At 35.9% G+C, this 20,203-nt stretch overlaps 1 protein-coding gene and 1 long non-coding RNA gene across 3 annotated transcripts; one reads left to right on the top strand and one right to left on the bottom strand.

Annotated features, from left to right (window-relative positions):
• The first annotated feature begins 115 nt into the window (after window positions 1-115).
• LOC134789959 (uncharacterized) lies at window positions 116-3,528 on the top strand. The gene is made up of 2 exons (XR_010144137.1): window positions 116-642; window positions 790-3,528. It is a non-coding gene; the product is annotated as an uncharacterized LOC134789959 (long non-coding RNA).
• Window positions 3,529-5,834: 2,306 nt separating this feature from the next.
• LOC134789946 (cilia- and flagella-associated protein 161) lies at window positions 5,835-20,180 on the bottom strand. 2 transcript variants are annotated; one of them, XM_063760674.1, is made up of 8 exons: window positions 20,006-20,180; window positions 19,586-19,675; window positions 14,769-14,841; window positions 14,191-14,347; window positions 13,582-13,666; window positions 13,178-13,351; window positions 12,417-12,506; window positions 5,835-6,001 (listed from the first exon to the last, which is right to left on the bottom strand). In XM_063760674.1, the coding sequence occupies exons 1-8, from the start codon at window positions 20,060-20,062 to the stop codon at window positions 5,897-5,899; spliced, it is 831 nt and encodes a 276-aa protein (XP_063616744.1). In that variant the 5' UTR covers window positions 20,063-20,180; the 3' UTR covers window positions 5,835-5,896. The 2 variants fall into 2 exon arrangements, with proteins under 2 accessions (XP_063616744.1, XP_063616745.1); XM_063760675.1 differs by having other exon boundaries at window positions 13,178-13,336; window positions 20,006-20,178.
• Window positions 20,181-20,203: the final 23 nt, after the last annotated feature.

Here is a 20,203-nt window from a genome sequence, read left to right as displayed (position 1 = left end):
TTTATGGATCCTTTATTACTAAAATGTAGAATAGAATAGAATAGAATAGAATAGTTTTTTATTCGTAAACACACAGACAACAGACGTACATTAAAAAAACATAGTGAAAAATAAAGTGTCACGAAATGGTCCCATCTCAGCATGTTGCTGGCGACTTCCAGCGCTGATCTTCCGATTAGACCATCAAGTGAGAAATAATCACGGAAGGTAACAGACAAAAAAATAAGTAAAGAAACATAAAATAAACCGAAAAATTGATTACACACATTTTACACAGCTAATACAAAAAAGAGATGAATTAAGTACACGGATTAACCGATCGAACTTGTACCATCCGGTCGGGTCACATCGTGGCGCGGCATTAGGCGCGCATAACTAGCGCCAGCGGTAGCTACACGAAATTAAATTCGATGACAGATTTGACAAACAATAAAGTGAGTGAATCTAATATAATATTATGTAAAATCTCAATCAGTTTTAACTTTTTAGTCATGAAAACAATGTTACAAAGTTGGCTAAAATACATAAACAAAAACAACACCAAAGTTAAACAAATAGAAACATAATGAAATTACACAGATAAAAAGGATGGCGTGTCGGGAATGGTGTCGACTCCTATGCGGAAGGAACAAGAACATTGTGGTAAGTAACAAAATTTACAATATAATACAACAATAGCAAGAGTCTTGACTACAGGCAGCTGGTTTCCAATCTGCAGGTTTCCTGGTTAAGCTGGTGATTGAGCATATACTGTTTGAGCTTTGTTTTAAAACTATATATACTTTGCAGGTTTCTCACTGGGGGCGGAATGTTGTTCCAACAGCGGGACGCAGAATATTTAAAGCTTCCTCGGAAAGCGGCTGAGGCATGACGCGGCGTCAACAGATGAATCCCACAATCACGGCGTTCGCGGAGCTTGATGCAAGATAGCTTGTTGAAGAGATATGAAGGAGTTTTATAGTTCAGTACGCCAAAGAGCAAACAAGCCAAGTGTAGTTTACGGCGGTGTTGCATTTTGAGGATGCTATGGCTATTCAGATATGGGGTCACGTGAGCTCTCAACGGAATATCGAAACAGAAGCGAGCACAGGCATTTTGAACACGCTGTATGAGTCGTTTAGTTTTTGCAAGAAGTCTTGGCCCAAACACAACATCCACGTAGTTCAGCTTTGATAGGACGAGTGATTCAATTAATTGAATGCGCAGGTTTTCACTTAAATATGGCCGAATTTTATATAGTACCTTAAGTTTATAAAAGCAACTCCTAATGGCCTCAGCGGTATGTTTCTCATATCGTAGTCCGCAGTCCATTATGAGACCTAAGTTACGCGCCTCATACACCCTCTCAACTGGTTTGTTCATTAGCAGAACATCCACTGAAATGCTGGCACCGGCCAGTTGCTGCTTGCTGCCAAACACAAGGTATTTTGTTTTGCTAGGGTTAAGTAGTAGGCAGTTTTGTGTAGCCCATCCAGCAATTCTGGTGAGATCTTCATTTAGTTTCCCTATGGTACTGTTGATATCGGCGGGCTTACATGATATATATACTTGTATGTCATCTGCGTAGATGTGGTATTTGCAATGCGTGATGTGAGATGTAATATCTGCAGAATATAATATAAACAGGAGCGGGCCAATCACGGATCCTTGCGGAACTCCTCTAGTTAGCTCGGCTTTCTCAGAAAAAAGTGAAGAACCATCACTGAGATGCACCGTTACAATTTGCGATCGGTTAGACAGATAGCTTGCAAACCACATTACAGTTTTATGGTCAAAACCATAGTAGCTCAACTTCGATAATAGCAGGTTAATATTCAAACAATCGAATGCCCTCGAAAAGTCGAGGAGTACTAAAAGTGTGCACATTCCCTTGTCTTGAGCATCCAAAATGTTATCAGTGACATCCAATAGAGCAGTCATTGTACTACGTCCTTTGCGGAAACCTGATTGGACATCTGGCAAAATATTGTTTTTTTCTAGGTAGGTGGTTAACTGTGAGCAGACAACTTTTTCCAATATTTTAGATAGGCAGGGTAGTATGCTTATGGGCCTAAGGTCTTTAGGCATGGTTGGGTTTGATACTTTAGGCAAGGGGTTTACTAATGCTAACTTCCAGATATCTGGAAAGGTGGATGTAACAATAGAGGTATTAATTAGGCTTGTAATGATGTCAATTGTGTATGGGAAAGTTAAGATAAGCATATTCAAATTTATCCCGTCAAAACCCTCGGCGTTAGATTTTAGACATTTAATTATTTTGATAATCTGGCTAGAATTAATAGTGTCTAAGTGGAAAACAGAGTCACTGTGCTTATGGAACTCAAAATAAGTTAGCTGTGATATAGTGACACCTGTAGTTCCCGGCAGCTCTAGAAAATGTTTATTTAAGATATCGGGGTTATTGAAAAAAGTAGGTAATTCTTTATCCTTTTTAGGCAAGACTGCTGACTTTAAGTTTTTCCATAAAGTTTTAGGTTCTTTTATTTTATTATTTATATTTTGTTTGAAATATGCAACTTTTTCAAAATATAAAGCTTTATTTACAACAGATTTAAGATCTTTGTAGTATTTCTTTTTAACATCACTCTGGTTTTTGTGGAAGTCTGCCGCAGCACTGTCACGCAGCCTCATCATATGTTTGATGGTGTCAGTAATCCAGGGGTAGGATTGTGTTGTAACTAGGGACGTCTTTACAGGGGCATGTACATTAAATAGACTAAGTACTTGTTGATTAAAAACATTAATCATGTCATTTACATTTTCAAGATTTGATATTAAGTCCCATCTCACGCACTGCAAGTCCACATCTAAATCTTTGTCGCAGATATTTTTAAAAGGCCTGTAGGTAATGTGGTAAGGTTTTAGTTTCTCGCGCTTAATATTAAAATTACAGACAACAAGACAATGACCATACAGTGAACCCACATGATCCATGTGAGTGCTAGCAGCCCGCAAGTCAGAGCAGACAACGTCGATCAGCGTCTGGCTGGTGTCAGTGAAATGCGTAGGCTGAGACACCAATTGAGTTAATCCAGTACTTGTTATGAAGTTATTGAACTGAGTGGTTTTTGTGTCGGTGCCATTCAATAAGTTAACATTGAAGTCACCAAGTATAATTAGATTATCGTAGCCACGGATTGCACTAACTGAGTCAGTTAAGGCATCAAAAAATAATTGCAGATCCATCCAAGGTGGTCGGTATGCCGTTCCGATTACCAGCTTCTTTCCGTTGAGAGTAAATGTGATCCACATCTGCTCCACCAGCTTATGCAACGGGTCAACGGGATGAGGCCAGGTCCGAGCTTTGAGATTACGCTTAATATAAAAGCCTACGCCTCCACCGCGCGACCGGTCGCCCTGCGGTCTAGGAATATGCCGGAAACTATATCCAGAAAGTGTCGGCGCCCGCCCTTCTTCACCCGCCCTTAACCATGATTCGTTGATCGCCAACACATCAACATCCTGCCGAGTAGCAGCCGCTATGAAATTGTCATGATTTGTGCCAAGAGAACCTGCATTGTACAAACCTATTTTAAGTGTTTTATTTACTATTATAGTTATATAGATATACCTCAGACCAGACATACCACCAGACAGATGACGTAACTTTAACAAAATGTATAACAGTAACAGAACCAGTGTCGCATAGATACCAGAGCCTGCAGATTATAAACAACTTTATAATTATATAAATGCTAAAAATGAGTGAAATAAACAAACAGAAAATGTAATGTTTGCTCTTCAAATTAAATATTAATTATAACTCTAATCGGGATATACCTGGCATAATCAACTACCGTTTGATACATTTTTAAGCTTCGTAACAGTAAATTATGCTGAGAAAAGTTAACATGTGGACCGTGACTGGTAACTAATACATCCCGAATTTGGTATAAAATAGTCTGATAACGTCACTTACGACCCCCTAATAAACAAGATTCACTAAATTATCAAACATTTCATGGGCGTAAAGGACATTCATAGTGTTTTTGACCAATTTTAAAGGACATTAACTTCTTTGGTATTTAATTTATAGATATGATTGCTAATTCAGGTTAAAGAGACTAACATTTTGAGTACTTTTCCAATACACATCAAAAACATAGCTCGATAAACAACAAAAATATATTATAAACATTTAAAAAAAATGCAGTTTTTCGCGTCTCCTGAAAAGTAGCATTTTGTCCTTTACGCCAATTGAACCAAAAGGTATCGTAATAATATATATTACTAAAATTAATAAAATCAGTCTTTATATTGTGTATCAACTAGGTACATATTATAGTTGCACATGCAAGTGCAAATATTTTCATTGCATTCAATTCATGGTATGTTGTGGGGGGCGTGGCTAACGATAATCGCAAGCCAAAAATTTTTCTCATGATTATACCAACCCGATGGAGCCCGTAATATCACCAAAATAATTAAAACAATTATATTCTGCTCCTCAAACGAACATATTTTTTTTTTCAATCACTTTTAAAATTTATGAAGTCTTGTATTCAATGTACACCATCATCATTGTAATTGACGTTGCTTGCCACGCTTTATGCATCACAAAATTAGCAATACATTGCGTCTTAAAATAATCTTAAAAAGTGTACTAAATAACGAATAAAATTTATTTTAAAAGTCGCTGATGTGACATTCTCATTCAAAAGGTAGGGACCACTTTGTCGTTTACCATAAAGACGAAATTTTATTGTATCTTTATACAAATCACCTGTCAGAGAGTCCTTATGGCAAGGATAAAGTGGTACCTTTTGATTGCGAACGTCACGAATGTTGGTCAGTATGAGGAGCGTACATTTTATTTTTAAATCTACTTACAACATACCTACTCCCACACTATGAAAAGACTTAATGTAATTATGCCTCCGAATGAAATAAATAAATACACTGTAATGGCTCCTCTACACGATGGGCCAACGCCGGCCACTCCATGGGACGCATTTATGCGTTAGAGGGAGCAAGTGATATTGCTATCTCGTTCTACCGCATGGCTGCGTCCCTTGGAGTGGCCGGCGTTGGCCCATCGTGTAGAGGAGCCATAATGTTCATCTAACAAGCACTTCGTAGCCTTCCCCGCGTACGCCGTTCATGCAAAGATTTATTTTGCCAAATAGTAAAAAACCGTTGTTGAAAATGACCCAAATTATGAATGTTGTCTCGATGTGGCATTATAATAATGTAGACGTAAACTTAATAACATGTTTTTTTTTGTGGCAGATACATGATGTTTATAAGAAAAAAAAAATATTAAAAATAAAAGCGGTTAATGAATTTGACACACATTTGTTTGAATAACATATTATAATATCCTGTGAAGTACAACACTTCACTTACCGACTATAATTTTATTTTAGGCATTTTAGGTTCACTATTAGGTATTTATTAAATGTAATTATACCCGTCGATGAAAATGACACAAAATGCGTGTGTACGTCGGAAGCCACTTTGCTTTTACAGGGAAACAAAGAATTTCATCTCGAATATTTTTTTTACCGAATGCTGTTTAAAAAAGGAAATACCTAAATTTCTACCTAAGCAAATACCTAGGATGACACAAATTATTATTATTAGGTTTAGTATGTGGTCTGAAAACTATATGTAAAAACTAAGCAACATTAATAATCTTATAACTTCAAAAGTTATTGCTACCGGACTAAAAGGTCACTTGTGTTCCCCACCGTAAATTTAGTATGTATTATGGTGGGTAACAAATAAATTCGACCAATCATAGTGTCGCATTGCGTATGTTTCGTCCCTCACGGAGGCACGCGTATAGGATCTTACCTTCTATGTTTTCAGTGAATTATACACAAAAATGAAAGTTCCAAAAGCGTTTATTAAAAGTAGGTATATAAAAGTAACGGATCCAAATGAACATTGACACCTATTCCTTCTTCTTGGTCGCAACGTCGCTCACTAGCGAGAATATGTTTTCGGCCGTGGACCGTTTGTGCACGTCGACGAAGTCCCGGCACGTCACACCGCACTCCTAGCGAACGAGTATCATATGTTAATTAATAATATACTTAATATGTTGATGTTGATTCGACGATCATTGTCCGATAGTTGTTTCAGCGAACGGTCTAATAGTGAAGAGTCTCGACCAACATCTTGAGAGACTCTCGCTAGGTGGTTGGATCAAGGGCCAGATGCAGAAAGCGGTGATCTTGGACACGGCGCGGATAGTCCACCGGTTCCTCTCTCTGCAACCCTGACCACCGACAACTTGGGCCTTGCCTCGCTGCGGCGGCACCCTCTAGTCTGTATCTTTAGCTGTTGAAATAAAAGTAAACAAACAATTTGTACATTTTCGGGTAATTATAACATAATATGGTTAACCAACCAAATACAAAACAGCCTGGATCAGTCACTGAACGACCTGACCTTAACCTACATTATTTGATCATGTAATGTTTTCATCTACCCTCAACTGGCTTAAGTTAAGGGTAGATTTTGTTTACTTTTATTTAAATACCTAAAGATACAGAGTAGGGAGTAGGTTTTTTATAATGTTTATATGCATATTGTAAAAAACCTAAACTGAGAGTTGAAATGAATAAAGGAGAATAATAATCACACCATTTGTAACTGTGATATTGTTAATAGTGACACCATAATTATGGGTGAGTCCCAAGATACAGGCTCAGCCTATTTTGGAGCTTACCGGACACCATTTGTGCATGCTACTGTATTCTTAGTTATTCTCAATAAATGTATTCTTATTCTTATCTTCTATGATTATTGGTTAGGTGACGTTACAGACCATAAAAATAATGCCAGCAGCGGCCGCATCAAGCGATTAGCTCAGGTTTCTAAACTATAGCCTGCGGGCCGAATCATTTTAGTAATTTTATCTAGGCACCATACAATTAATACATTTTAGTATCACCAATAATTTTAAGTATATGAAATGAAATGAAATGAAATGAAATGAAATGAAATGAAATGAAAGTTTATTCACGAGAACATATGGTACAGTAGATATTATTAAGTGTACATATTGACCCATGATATGTTCGGCCTTATGGCATGTGAAAATTATTTGTATTGACATAGTTCATGCATGTCAAAGGAAAATACGTTACAAAAATGTGGCGTTTATTAAAATATTATCAAAATTTAAATTATTAAATACAAACACCAAGTTCTACAGTCACAGTTAGTCATTCAAATTCAGCGCCTAAGTTCATCAATCTATTATAGTTAAATCTAATTGTCTTACTTACCTATGTAAAAAGATTACATGTTAAAATGAAGTAAAAATTAAAATTTATAATGTCAAAAGTTTACATGTCAAAATTAGGTAAGAATTAGAATTTATAATGTCAAAGTTTACATGTCATAATTAAGTAATAGTTAGAATTTATAATTAAATTAGGATTTATGATGTCAAAAGTTTACATGTCACAATGAAGTAAAAATTAGAATTTATAGTATCAAACGTTAACATGTCACAATGAAGTAAGTAATAGTTAGAATTTATAATTAAAATATTCATCAATGTTATAAAAACTTGCATTACACAATATATTTTTCAATTTAAATTTGAACTCGTTAAATGGTAGCGTCTTTATGTTTGCAGGAATTTTGTTAAAAATTTGTATACACATGTGATATGCGCCTTTTTTTCTTATTTTAAGGTTATAGGGCGGTAGTGTCATTTGGTACTGTCGAAGAGGTCTATTATTTATATTATTAAATGGCGGGAAGAGTTCTAGATTCTTCTTCACAAAGACAGCTGCTTCGTAAATGTATAGGCTTGTCAGTGTTAATAAGTTAAGCTTTGCAAAATCAAGTCGGCACGATTCTCTGCGACCTTCACCACAAATAGTTTTAATGCACTTTCTTTGGGCTACAGATGCACGTTCTATTTCAACTGAGTTTCCCCATAAGAGGATCCCATATCTAAAAATGGACTCGATATAAGCATGATATGTTACAAGAGCTGTTTTTTGCGAAACCGTTTCTTTGAGTCTCCATAATACATATATAAATTTATTAACTTTCTTACATACATTTTCTACATGTCGTTTCCAGTTACAGTGAGTGTCTAAAGTTATGCCTAAGAATACAGAGTCTTCTACTTCTTCTATTTCGGTGTTGTCATGTAAAATTTTTATTGTCTGTGGCGCTGCTTTGTATGATCTAAACTGGATAAATTTTGTTTTGCTAAGATTTACCTTTAAATGATTTTCGCTAAGCCAACCGATGACATCGTTCAATGCAGTATTTACCTCGCGTTCATATGAGTCTGTATTGGTACCTTTGATTAATATCGTGGTATCGTCAGCAAATAGGACGCAATCATGTCGGATACATTCAGGTAAGTCATTGATATATATTAAAAACAATAACGGGCCTAAAATACTGCCTTGTGGCACTCCGTATGTATTAACTTTATACTGGGACTTGTACGATTTCAGCTTATTGTTTTGAACCCTCTCAATTTGAGTACACTGCTTTCTTTCAGACAAGTAACTTTGAATCCAGGAATATGCGGGTCCTCTAATTCCATAGCGTTGGAGTTTGTCTAAAAGTCGGCGGTGACAGACGGTATCAAAAGCTTTGGACATATCCAAAAGTAATACCCCAACTGGAATGCCTTTGTCTATACAGTCCGTAATTAAGTTATTTAACTTAAAGCACGCTAATGTTGTAGACTTTTTTTTCCCAAAACCGTTTTGCTCGTCCTTTAAGATGTTAAATTTGTCTAAGAAACGTTCGATTCTGTTGTACATGGCTCGTTCATAAATTTTTGCCACGACTGGGATTAATGTAATAGGACGGTAATTTCCTAATTCCGACTTGTTACCTTTTTTAAATATTGGTTTGACAACAGATTTTTTTAATATCGTAGGGAATGTGCCTTGTTCGAAGGATTTGTTAATCAAATACGATAGATGGAATGCCAGTATTGGTGAAATACTCTTTATGATTTTGGTCGGTATTTCGTCAAATCCAGTAGATCCAGTATTTTTAAGAGAGCATATGATTTTATATATTTCACTCGGTTCAGTAGGGGTTAGAAACATACTGTTTTGTTGAGATTTAAAGGTTATTGGCTTTGGGAATTGTTGGCTGTTATTAGATGATTGGTTTATATTAATATAATAATCATTAAATTCCTCTGCAATGTCTTGAGGCCTATGTAATTGGATGTCATGCCTGTCTATAATACTAGTTATTTCTTTTTTAGATGTTTGATTGTAACTACCTTTGATTACGTTCCACGCAGCTTTGCATTTATTTGATGAGTTTGATATGAATTTAGTATTTTGTATTTTTTTCGAGTGAGAGATACATTTTTTAAGTATTCGTGTATAGTTATGCAGCTGTTCTTTATTCAGGTCTTTATTTTGTGTACTTTTTTGATATTTAAGGAACAGTTTTCTTTTCGTAACACAACATCGCTTAAGTGATTTCGTAATCCATTTCAGCTTTCTGTTTGCGTTAGATATTTTTATTTTTATTACAGGAAAGCAAAGATTGTGGAATAGTACTATAAGATCATGAAATACGGTAAATGCTTTATTTGAACAGTTTTCATCATAAATTTCAGAGAATGAGAGCTGACTGACATGATTTTTAAATATGAGGATATTTTCTTCGCTATAGTCTCGTTTCGTAGAGTACCACTCGCGTATGTAATTATTTATTTTAGTGGGAAAAGTTACGATTTGAGCTGTGTTATGGTCTGAGAGGCCTAATTGCACAGTTGTCCCTTCCGCCGTTTTTATGTTGCTAATTATATGGTCTATGCAATTATTTTTGCGAGTAGGTTCATTTATATGACTAAACATATTATAATTATCCAGAAGAGAAAAATAGTCCTTTTTTGTGTTATTTTTAATTAACGTATTAATGTTGAGATCGCCACATATAATAATTTTTTTAGATCGGAGAAACTTTAGCATTTTCTCAAATTGTTTAAAAAATGAATTGATGTTCGAATCAGGAGTTCTGTATAGGCACACTACTATCAAATTACAGTTATGTATTTCGATACCACAACATTCAAATTCTCGTTGGATTGAAAATGTTTGTATGATAGGTAGGTCATCTACATCAAGAGTTTTATTAGCCACTATGGCGACACCGCCTCGCTTCTTAGGTCTAGAGTAAAAGGAGACTAATTCATAGTCTTTGAGAACAAGATTGTTTTCGATACCAGAGGACAGGAACGTTTCTGAGAGGCAGATTACATGAGGAGCAGTTCCTTCATTTTTAAAACTATCTAGGATTAATTCCAATTCGTCTACTTTTGATAAAATGCCAGCTATATTTTGGTGGAATAAGCAAAAAGTATCATGTTGAGACACGAAAAGTCCGATTTTGTGAGACGCTTGCGTTTATATCGTGTAGGTGGCTACTGTCGGTAGAGACGCGTAGTTGTGTATGTTCAGGGTGTGCAGGCTCATGAGACTGTAGAGCCTTTTCAGTTCGGGAAGGTTCGGGGCGCGGCGACTGAGTACACGTAGGCTGCTGAGGTTGTAAGGCCTCCTGAGGTTGATTAGGGAGCTGAAGCTGTTTGAACTGTTGGTCTCCAGTATTCGAAGGCTGCTGCGATTGTAGGGGTTGCTGTGTCTTATCGTCGTTGATTACCCATTCTTGGCCATTTATGTATAATCGTCCATTCCGTATGACAGCGTGTTTGCCGTTCTTTCGGGCGTTTTGAAGGCAGTCTCTCATTTGATGTCTTTTTTTTAATGCTGTGCTGTCCAGTAGTTCTGCAACGGCGTACCCAGTATTATAAAAACAGGACGCATTATTAAGTACATATTTCTTCATACGTTGACTGATCAGTTCGATTACAAGCGGGCGGCGAGCACCTTTTTTTCCAATTCGTGCTATAGTTTCGATGTAAGGATTTATGTTTATTTGCAGTAGGTCGTAAAACATAGAGCTAATCCGCAGAAAAAGATCCTCTTCAGTCTCTCCAAAATACTCATCTAGTCCATACAAAATAAACTTTTTTTCGTTTTGTTTAGTGGAAGATACCAAGCTCGCACTGGCTTGTAAATCGGCTATTTCTCTTTTTATTCTATTATTTTCATTCTGTAGGGTCCTTATTATTATGTTAGCGTCTTGTAATTGTTTTGTTAAATTTTGTTGCTGAGTGTCAAGCATATTATTTCTCTGTATGAAGTCATTTTTGACCTTATCAATAGCCGCAGTTATTTCTGAATGGATTAATTGTTTTATGTCTTTTTTAATGGCTTCATTGTGCTGAGTTAATTTAAGATCCAACAGGGTGCTGATCTGGTCGATTGTTATAGGTGGCTGACAGGATTGACTGGGTTGGACTATGCTACAATTGTGTATATTTATCTGCGATTCGTCTGGAGTGATTTCATTCATCGATACATCTTGTGGTGGGGTTACGTCATAAAATTTTCGTACGGGCGTATTATCATTTCTATTCCTCTTCGTGATATTCGAGCATGACGAGCAATTCCAACTACGCTCAAGATCTTGTTTGCTTAATAAATAATTTGATAGTGTCATGCCAAGACAATCATAATGGTAAGCATCGTTACATGCGACGCATCTTACTGTTACTGAGGGATCGGTTATTGGGTCATCACATCCAATGCACTTCATTTTACTTAATTCTTTTACTGTTATAATTGTAAATCAAAGATAGTCACTTTTGTTTTGCAGTCACAACTTTTGTATGTAGTTACAATAAAAATAAAAAATATAAAAAATAAGAAAGCCAAAAAATAAATAAACAAAAAGCAAAAAATCGAGAGAAAAAGAAAAATGCAAAAAGTTTTTCAGTTCATTGGGATCGAACTCGGTCACTTTGCGTCACAGGCGCTATATGTACCGCACAGCCATGGATGCATAGGTGCTTTGGACGAATTTAAGGATCGCTAGATGTTTTGACAAGAGACACGAGTGATAAGCAAGATCCTATGGCAGCGGTCAAAGTCCAAGTAATTTTAAACGTAGAAACGGTCACTTTATATTTACAATGTTCACATTTCTATTCACTTGCCAGTTTTTATTGTTTATGTCACTGTATTTATGTATTTTAAAACGGTAGGTTTTCACTTAAAACATTTTTTTGTTAGAATTCAGTCTAAAAATAAACATTAACAAGTCCGTAGTCTTTTGCATATTTACAACACTTCTTGGTCATACTGCACTTAGATAACACTTCCACAGTTTTCACGTATAGTTCTTCTTATCGTGTGAAGGGATCATAACTAAATTGTATTTTGCCAATATTTTGCAAAGTATAGTTATTAACACGTCAGTCTTATTTTTATTTCATTTTGGCAGAATTTACTATTTTTAGCAATAAAAGATCGCGGAGCACTTGTTTCCGTGACAGCCAGCGCCATCTATCCTATATCTACTTATCAGGGGTTATAAATTTGTAATAAATGACCACATACCATGCCAAAGAACGTTTGCATCCAGTTTTGATACATGACGCTCAAACTCTTATCAGCAACGCAATTCTTTATGATAAGCTTTTTGCCAGTCTGAAAAAGTCACCACAAAATTGGATATAAAAATAATTATGTAAAGTTACATTGAGTTACATACGTTTGTACGCCAGTAGTGCCCTAATCTTCGAACAGCTTAACAGAAGAAAATTTCTATATTAAGAGGAATGGGGACGACCGCTGCTCCATACAAACGTGTAGACTCCATTTTCCTTTCTAGACATTGTAGAAAGTATTTTTAGACAATTTGATTTATATTGAGTAAAAGTCAAATGAAGCTATTCCCCTTCGTTTGACTTTATTCGATTTTTTAATTATTATAAAAGTTAAGTACGAAAAACTAATTCCATACAAATTTTGAAATGCTCCCTAACTCTTAAATAAGTAATAAAAAAATTGAAAAAACAAAATATATTTCTACTATCCTACCGACTGCGCCATGTTTTAATTCAATAATACACTTTATAATTATAAGAGTAACTGTTTATTAAAAACTTGTGAGTGTAACACAGGACCACAGATAGCATAGTCCACTTAACCACAGATACACAACACCCATAGCTGTTGTTGGTAGGTACACATCCAATTGTATCAAAATATTTTCAATAATGTTTATGTCCAGAGAGAAAAATGGAGGCTACGTTTGTATATACAGGCGGTTTCCGGGCGGTCGTCCACTTTCGCCTTAGGAAACAAAGCTGGATAACCTCAATAGGTTTGCCTATGCCTTCAAGGCGGTCGCACGGCAGCAACGGCACGGTGGTCCAGCGGCAGTTGGTGTCCCGCTTGGCGCTGAGTCGGATGGGGATCCGGTTTGACGGCTCCGGCACCACGGAGTTCTGGTACCGGACGTAAAGCGGCGGCGCCTGAGCATAACAGAACTTTGTATTTTTAGTGTTTCGTACATAACTTTGTTCACGTAACACTTATGGGATCACTTCGGTCTTGCAAATCAGTTATTTATTCTACAGTAATTGTCACTTGTTTGTATTTGCATTTGTCAAACTAAATGTGTTGTGGTTGTTGGCGTGTGGTCGCGTCACGTTGTCGCATGCCGCCCTATATTTACTTTCATTTAAATGTCTAAGTGTTCAATTCAATTTATAGTTACATCTGGGTCTCCGTAATTTTCTGCCTTCAAAAAAAATTGGTCCCCGTAATTAACTTTCTTGCCACGTATGGATTCGTCTTCAATGCTGTGAAGAAAATGAATATGAGGACCCAGTGAACATTTTAGTGGAATTCGTGTTCTATAGTTACATTTATATAGATAATATACAATACAGTCAGCATCAAATAGATAGTGAATCCCTAAATAGTCAATTAAGTATATCGTGATACAACTGTGTTACCAGAGAAAACAGGATGTGGTGAAAGGACGTAGGTATATGGCCGCTTTTGCTGTCACTACCTATTTAATGCTGACTACACTTCCGTGTACCAATTCGAAGCATGACTAATTATTGCTTCGGTAAGTACGGCTACTTACGCCTCAAGAAAAGGTTAAGCGTCACAAGACAGACTTATATATTTTATATATTCTGAGGCAGCCGTCGTATACCTAGGTACCTTATGTTTCCTACCTAGCCCACTATAAAAATGACGCATGGTGTCATACATGCATGGAAGTCTCAAACAACCCTGGCGGTGCACGGTTATAAAGCGATGAGATCGGCATTAAGTATAAGTTACTGAGTACGGCCCATCTAAGCCCATGTACCTGAGTATAACGAAGGTGTTCCGACAACATGGCGTCATGAGCGGGCTGAGCGTCATAAGGCAGCCGTCGTGTATGTTCTGTTCACAGTCCACTTCTCTTGCGCCGACTTGGCTGGACAGAGCCAGCCCGTAGTTCTGCACGCCGCCTGCACCTTTGACTACGTGTGAAGTGTAAGATTTGAAATATTTAAGCAGTGGCGAATTTGCCCTAAGGCCCAGTAGGCCCGGGCCTAGGGCAGCAAGATATTAGGGGCGGCAAATTGTGATCATAACAGATCGCTGATCGATAAAGCAAAAAATCGCTGATGATAACAAGAAATTATAACTCAAAATGTAGTCAATATGATGGGTGCTAAGAAAGGGGCGGCTACAGGGCCTGGGGCCTAGGGCGGAAAAGACTGCAAATCTTCCACTGTATTTAAGATTTAGCAAATATGTCAGCAAATATAAGCTTCACTTTTTATGCTGGGACTTCACATGGCGTTGCGTACATTCGACGTGTTTGTATCTTCTTTGAGCATAAGTGAATAGTAAGGGATACATTGACACACAAATACAGAAATTGATACCGGTTATTACCTGGTATATCCGGAGCAACTAATTGGACATTATATCCAAACATTGCATAATTTCCACTGATGGCTAGTGGCCTCTGGAAATCGTAGTAAATAGTTCATGTAATTATTTTACAGAAGTATGTAGGTAGTCACCAACAAAATGTTCCATGCAACAGAACAGAACAGAACTTACAAAATATTTTTACGTAGGTATTGATATAGGTAACTAGGTACATGTATGTACTTAGGTACTTTCATCATTAAATTTAGTTATGTCACGTAGGTGGTTCGCTTTCCATGCAAAAAAGAATTGCGTTATACATATACCTAAGTAATTACACACTATTACTACATAAATATGCATATGCGCATCTATCTACCCATGGTATAATAATATACTCCGCCTGGTACTCTATTCCCGTCTTTTCTAGGTCACCTAACTGACACAAGCCTACGTCATCACGCGACAGCGCTATATGATAATATGCGATAGCGCTATATATAGCGGCCATGTTATTGTGACGTAGGCCTGTGTCACTCTGGGAATAGAAGACCATGTTTTATTAGACCATGTATCTACCTACTTTCAAATGTTTATTTGCGCTAAATTGATAGTAAAACTTTGTTTTATACATGGTCTAATAAAACATGGTCTTCCATTCCCAGAGTGACACGGGCCTACGTCACAATAACATTGCCACTTTATTTCAACATAACATGTTACATGGGTACATTATACCTATGGTTAATAAGTTAAAATATTTCTTTATAATTTTATAATTTTCATTTATATGTATTTTAGCTTAAATTTTACAATAACACGTCATTTTTAATTACTCGTTAGCAATATCTTCCGATTCACGAAAGAAATTTCAGACTTTCGGGTAATTCTGTTTATACTACTGGCAACACAGGATAGCGCTGTGCACATTTGACAATTCGGATCTAGATAACTTCATGCCCTGACCGTCATCCTTGTCGAACGCGTGTTAATTGTTATTTCCTTCTCGCTCAGTGTCAGCAGTCGAAGTGTTTTCCAAACTTTTCACGTCGTAAGCTTGGTAATTAATGTGTAACTGTGAATTAGTTTTTTAAACGTTTGTCTTGTATAGATAAATAAAGTTTAATTTAATACATTAGATTTGTTTTATTTTACTATGTTTCTACATGAATAACTTAAAATTAATGCCGTTAAAATAATTTTCACCGTTGGTTAAAATTCTCCCACATTTCAAAGTTTGAGAACCTGTAAACAGCATGATGACGTAGGCGCGTGTCAGTTAGGTCATACGCGAATCTCGGAATGGAGTACCAGGCGGAGTATATTATTATACCATGGTTTTATACAGAAATCACGCAAAAAAACGTTATTATTACGGTATTGCATTGAAAAAAAAAACGGGAATAACGGATATAGGAAGCGAACCACCTTAAACAGTTATTTAACATAACATAAGAATGAGGATATACTAATTTACGAATATTAAAGAATGTACCTACTTAAGGGGCCGGTATATGACGTTTTCGATTTAGACCTCACTTTGTAACCATAATTTGTTCAATAAATGTTTGATAATTGCATTAAATTACACGTAAATTTATTCACGAAGAAACCGTGTACCGACTCTTTATGCCATTATATTTTTAATTTGCTGTTATTCTCTACAAATCGACACTAAAAGTATCAAAAAATCAAAATATGGAGTTCCGTTTGAGACAGAAGCAAAACAATTTTTTCTTTGACAGTAATTGAATTATTGTATGATTTTGGAAGCTAGATAATTCAGCTACCAATTTATTATCGATTTATATTTTTACTCACAAAGACAACACAGAAATTCAATCTCAAATGTAAACTTTCGAACAATTTCCATACATTGACGACATCACTCAAAATTCTTCTTCAAGTCAGATGCCCGTTGGGGCTACACCGGAGCACACGTGTACTTCTTCAAATGAAAATGACAGCTTGATTTTCTTGCTTTTGACAATTATATTGACATTAAATCATATACGCACACGAGAAAGCATACCAGTAGATAAAATGTATTTCAAAAAATAGGGTACATAAATATCGGCTCGCGTCGCATTTAAATTTCATTTGCTGTTATTTACGGGTCATTATTGTTGAAAACCGCAGTAAACTATCTTAAAATAATACGATTACAGTCGAATTTAAGTATTATCTTCCTTCAAAACTCGCTTAAAATGAAAAAAGTTTAAAGACTCATCTTTACTGATTGGGATCAATTTTTATTATGCTGGTATCATTTTGCGTCATTTTAAAAACGTATTTGACTTCTGTATGTCAATGAATTTTGATGACAACTGTAATCTTGTATTATATTATAGAACTTTTATATTAAAATATTGCCTATTAACAGTCTTGTAACTAGATCTGTAATACCATGGATTGCGACGAATAAATTATTATGATTATGCCGTTCGTTCCGTCTATAATAATGCGTGTACGTGCTGTTCTCTGAAAATCTTCAAGAAAAAATAAAGGCTAGACCAGCACTAAGTACTAGCAAGTTTTTGCGGCTTTGGAGACCGAGATGAAGCTTACAGGCCAATAGCGTTGTGTCCTGGTTATTGTTATGTATACCTATGTATCGAATGTTTTATAAATTTACTATAAAAAGTAATGTTTTATTTCGATTAGGTCTACATTTTGTGCATATTGCATATCTGAAGTATTTTCGTACTAAACTTGAAACTTTCGTTGAAACTAAATAAAATAATTATTCCAAATGTACAGTCACCTGCAATTTATGTTACACAACGAAGGCCGCAAAAATATCTGACACGATCTTATTTGTAGAACCATAAGAGCATGTCACATATTTTTGCGACCTTCGAAGAGTAGGTACCGTCATTACTCATTATCATCAACTTTGCCCGCTTTTTTTTTTAAACACGAATTTCTCAAAAAATATCACATCATATGACTTTTTTTGCTCAGCACGTCCATTGTGATCAAACGCATCAGTTTATGTGAAGAAAACATTTTTTTATTGTGTTTTTACCCATTTTTTTGCGTTTTAGAGGGCGGGTAAATAAAAAAATATCCGGGGTTTTCGCCAACATTGCCCACGTCAATTTGGTATTCAAATACAGCTCGTATATATGATGATGATGTCTAAGGATCACTTAAAGGTTTTGGGCAATCCTACCATCCCCTGTTAATAACTTAGCGATAAGTGTAAAAACTTTTAAATAAATTTGCTGGGCAATGTTGCCTACCCGTTTTTGCCCATTTCCAAATAAGGCTCCCCTAAGCATTTTACAAAGGCTAGGGTTGTCACTTTTGAGAAAATCTGTTACAATAGTTTAATGACTAAAAATATGATTTTTGTTGTGTTTTCATTCATTAACGGGATAAAACATCTAAATAAAGGATAATAAGACAATTAATTTGTCTACAAATACAGTATATATTTATAAACTTATTTTAGTGTACAAACATAACCTTCTTTTACTTGCGAAGTTGGGTAAATTAGATGAAAGTGACAACCCTAATCCGTTTTTGGTGGTGGGCAATGTTGGTACGGATGGCAAATTACCGGATTACTTTGCCCACCGCTAAAACTTTTGTGTATTTTATAGGCCTTATTCGTTTAAATCTCAATAGACATAATCTATGCTTCATGTGTTATAACTGAAACCCGGAAATATTTGTCAAAGGGTTCTCAATTTTTTCTACTTGCATTCATTATTTATCAATTTTTTGCCCGACGAAATATACCCTATATTAGACAACTCGCTCAAACTCAAAATTCCCAAGTCAAGTTATGCACAAGTTTGGCATATACTTTGTCAGAAATATAACCAATTTTCTACTAAAAACAGCAGGGTGGCCATAACTATTATCAATTTTTCTACATTAACGAATTTGTTTAAAATTGTCGTTTTGGGCAAAGTTTCCCTGGAGGCAAAGTTGGCGCTAATGACGTAACATATTATTGCAGGTGACTGTACATAAATGTTTCGGTGATTTTGAGATTATTTTCCAGGTTAGTTTACTAACAATCAAGTTATGCAGATACCGATTTCGTGAACGTATAAGTAAGGTACCGCTATTGTTTAGCGATACCGATTATTTTTGAAGGTAAAACTATACCGGTTGAAATATAAAGATATTAAAATTACAGCAGGGACAATCATTTTTTATAGGTGTACCTAAACCATCATTGGCCGAGCGTTAGCAAAGGTCTCCGTTTCAGCTTGGGCAAAAATGCTTTTGTATGTTCTCCTTTGCAGATCACATTTCTCAACTGATTCTCGTGAAAATTTGTAAGCAGGTTCGATAGAACTATTCTGTTTCGCTTTATCCGCCAAAATGGAATTGCCACCCTGCTGAAACTTTATTTATTTAAATTCCTATTGAATGGATTTTGCACCTTATGAAAAACCGTATAGAGTAGTAAATAACATTTTACATCTGACTTAATGACATCTTGTTTTATTCGCTTTAATTGTACAAAACGCGTATCTCGACAAAGCAATAGTAGGTAGTAAAACAGTCAACAATCAAATGAATTAAATAGGTACGTCACGTGTGACATGAACAGACAAGGAAAGCAAGATTAAATGCATTGTTTCTCTTTCATCTTTAAATGGAATGCTTTTACCCTCAAAGGAGGCTAGTGGTCAATACTAAACTAAAAGTCCAATCTTAAAAAAACATGATGGGTCACTGACCTGTCCCACTAAAGTGAGGTAGTGTGCGTGAAGTGCGCTTGTGTGTGAAATGGGGTAAATTGACAGAATCTGATATTTTACCCACCGCTACCGTCGCCTTAAGTAAGTACCTAATTAAATTTGAGCTTCATTTACCTCTTTCAGCAAATTGCTATACAAAGTCCTCGCTTTTTGTACCAGAAGTTCACGCCTGTCTCGTTTCCGCAAAAAGAATTTGAAGTCATCCTGGTGATTTGGAAAAAAAATCTATACTAGATATAAATTCTCAAAATCTATGTATACCTACATCCAAATGCTGGGCATTGGGCATGATGATACCGCGACTTCCTATTATACTTCCTAACTCGTAAAATTCAGTCATCCTTACACGGGTCCTAACTACTCTAACTAGCATACTAAAACTTAGTGCAATCAAATCAGGTTACTTTTTAGGAAGCTTACTTGCTAAACGCGGTTACACCAAGTGACTAGGTCATTTAGGATTAGGTCATTTAGAGTTCTGAATTAAATGGACAATATCGCGTCCGCGGAAGCCAAGGGGTTAATATTACGTACTTCATTTTTAAGACGTTCTTCGACCCAATTACCAACAAGCACACCATTGTTATACATCCCTACTGCATGTATGTATAATTTAGTACCTAAATAGAAAATTGAACTCAATTAATGCTAATATAAACTAAAGTAAGTATAAATAATCAGTAGCTAATAAAACTTTGGAAAAAGGAATGAATGACATTTGTCATGTAAATT

This window comes from Cydia splendana, chromosome 4 (assembly GCF_910591565.1).
Source record: "Cydia splendana chromosome 4, ilCydSple1.2, whole genome shotgun sequence".
NCBI lineage: Eukaryota > Metazoa > Arthropoda > Insecta > Lepidoptera > Tortricidae > Cydia > Cydia splendana.
The sequence above is the reverse complement of the archived record's forward strand: the minus strand, read 5'-3'. Positions and strand labels throughout refer to the sequence as shown.

Excerpts from the sequence above, each read along its gene's own strand:
- LOC134789946 (XM_063760674.1), bottom strand. The coding sequence starts at position 20,062 with ATGTATAACAATGGTGTGCTTGTTGGTAATTGGGTCGAAGAACGTCTT. Across the intron at positions 14,348-14,768 it reads AGTTGCTCCGGATATACCAG|TCAAAGGTGCAGGCGGCGTG; the intron begins GTAATAACCGGT and ends CTTCACACGTAG. Across the intron at positions 13,352-13,581 it reads AAAATTACGGAGACCCAGAT|TTCTGTTATGCTCAGGCGCC; the intron begins GTAACTATAAAT and ends AAAAATACAAAG.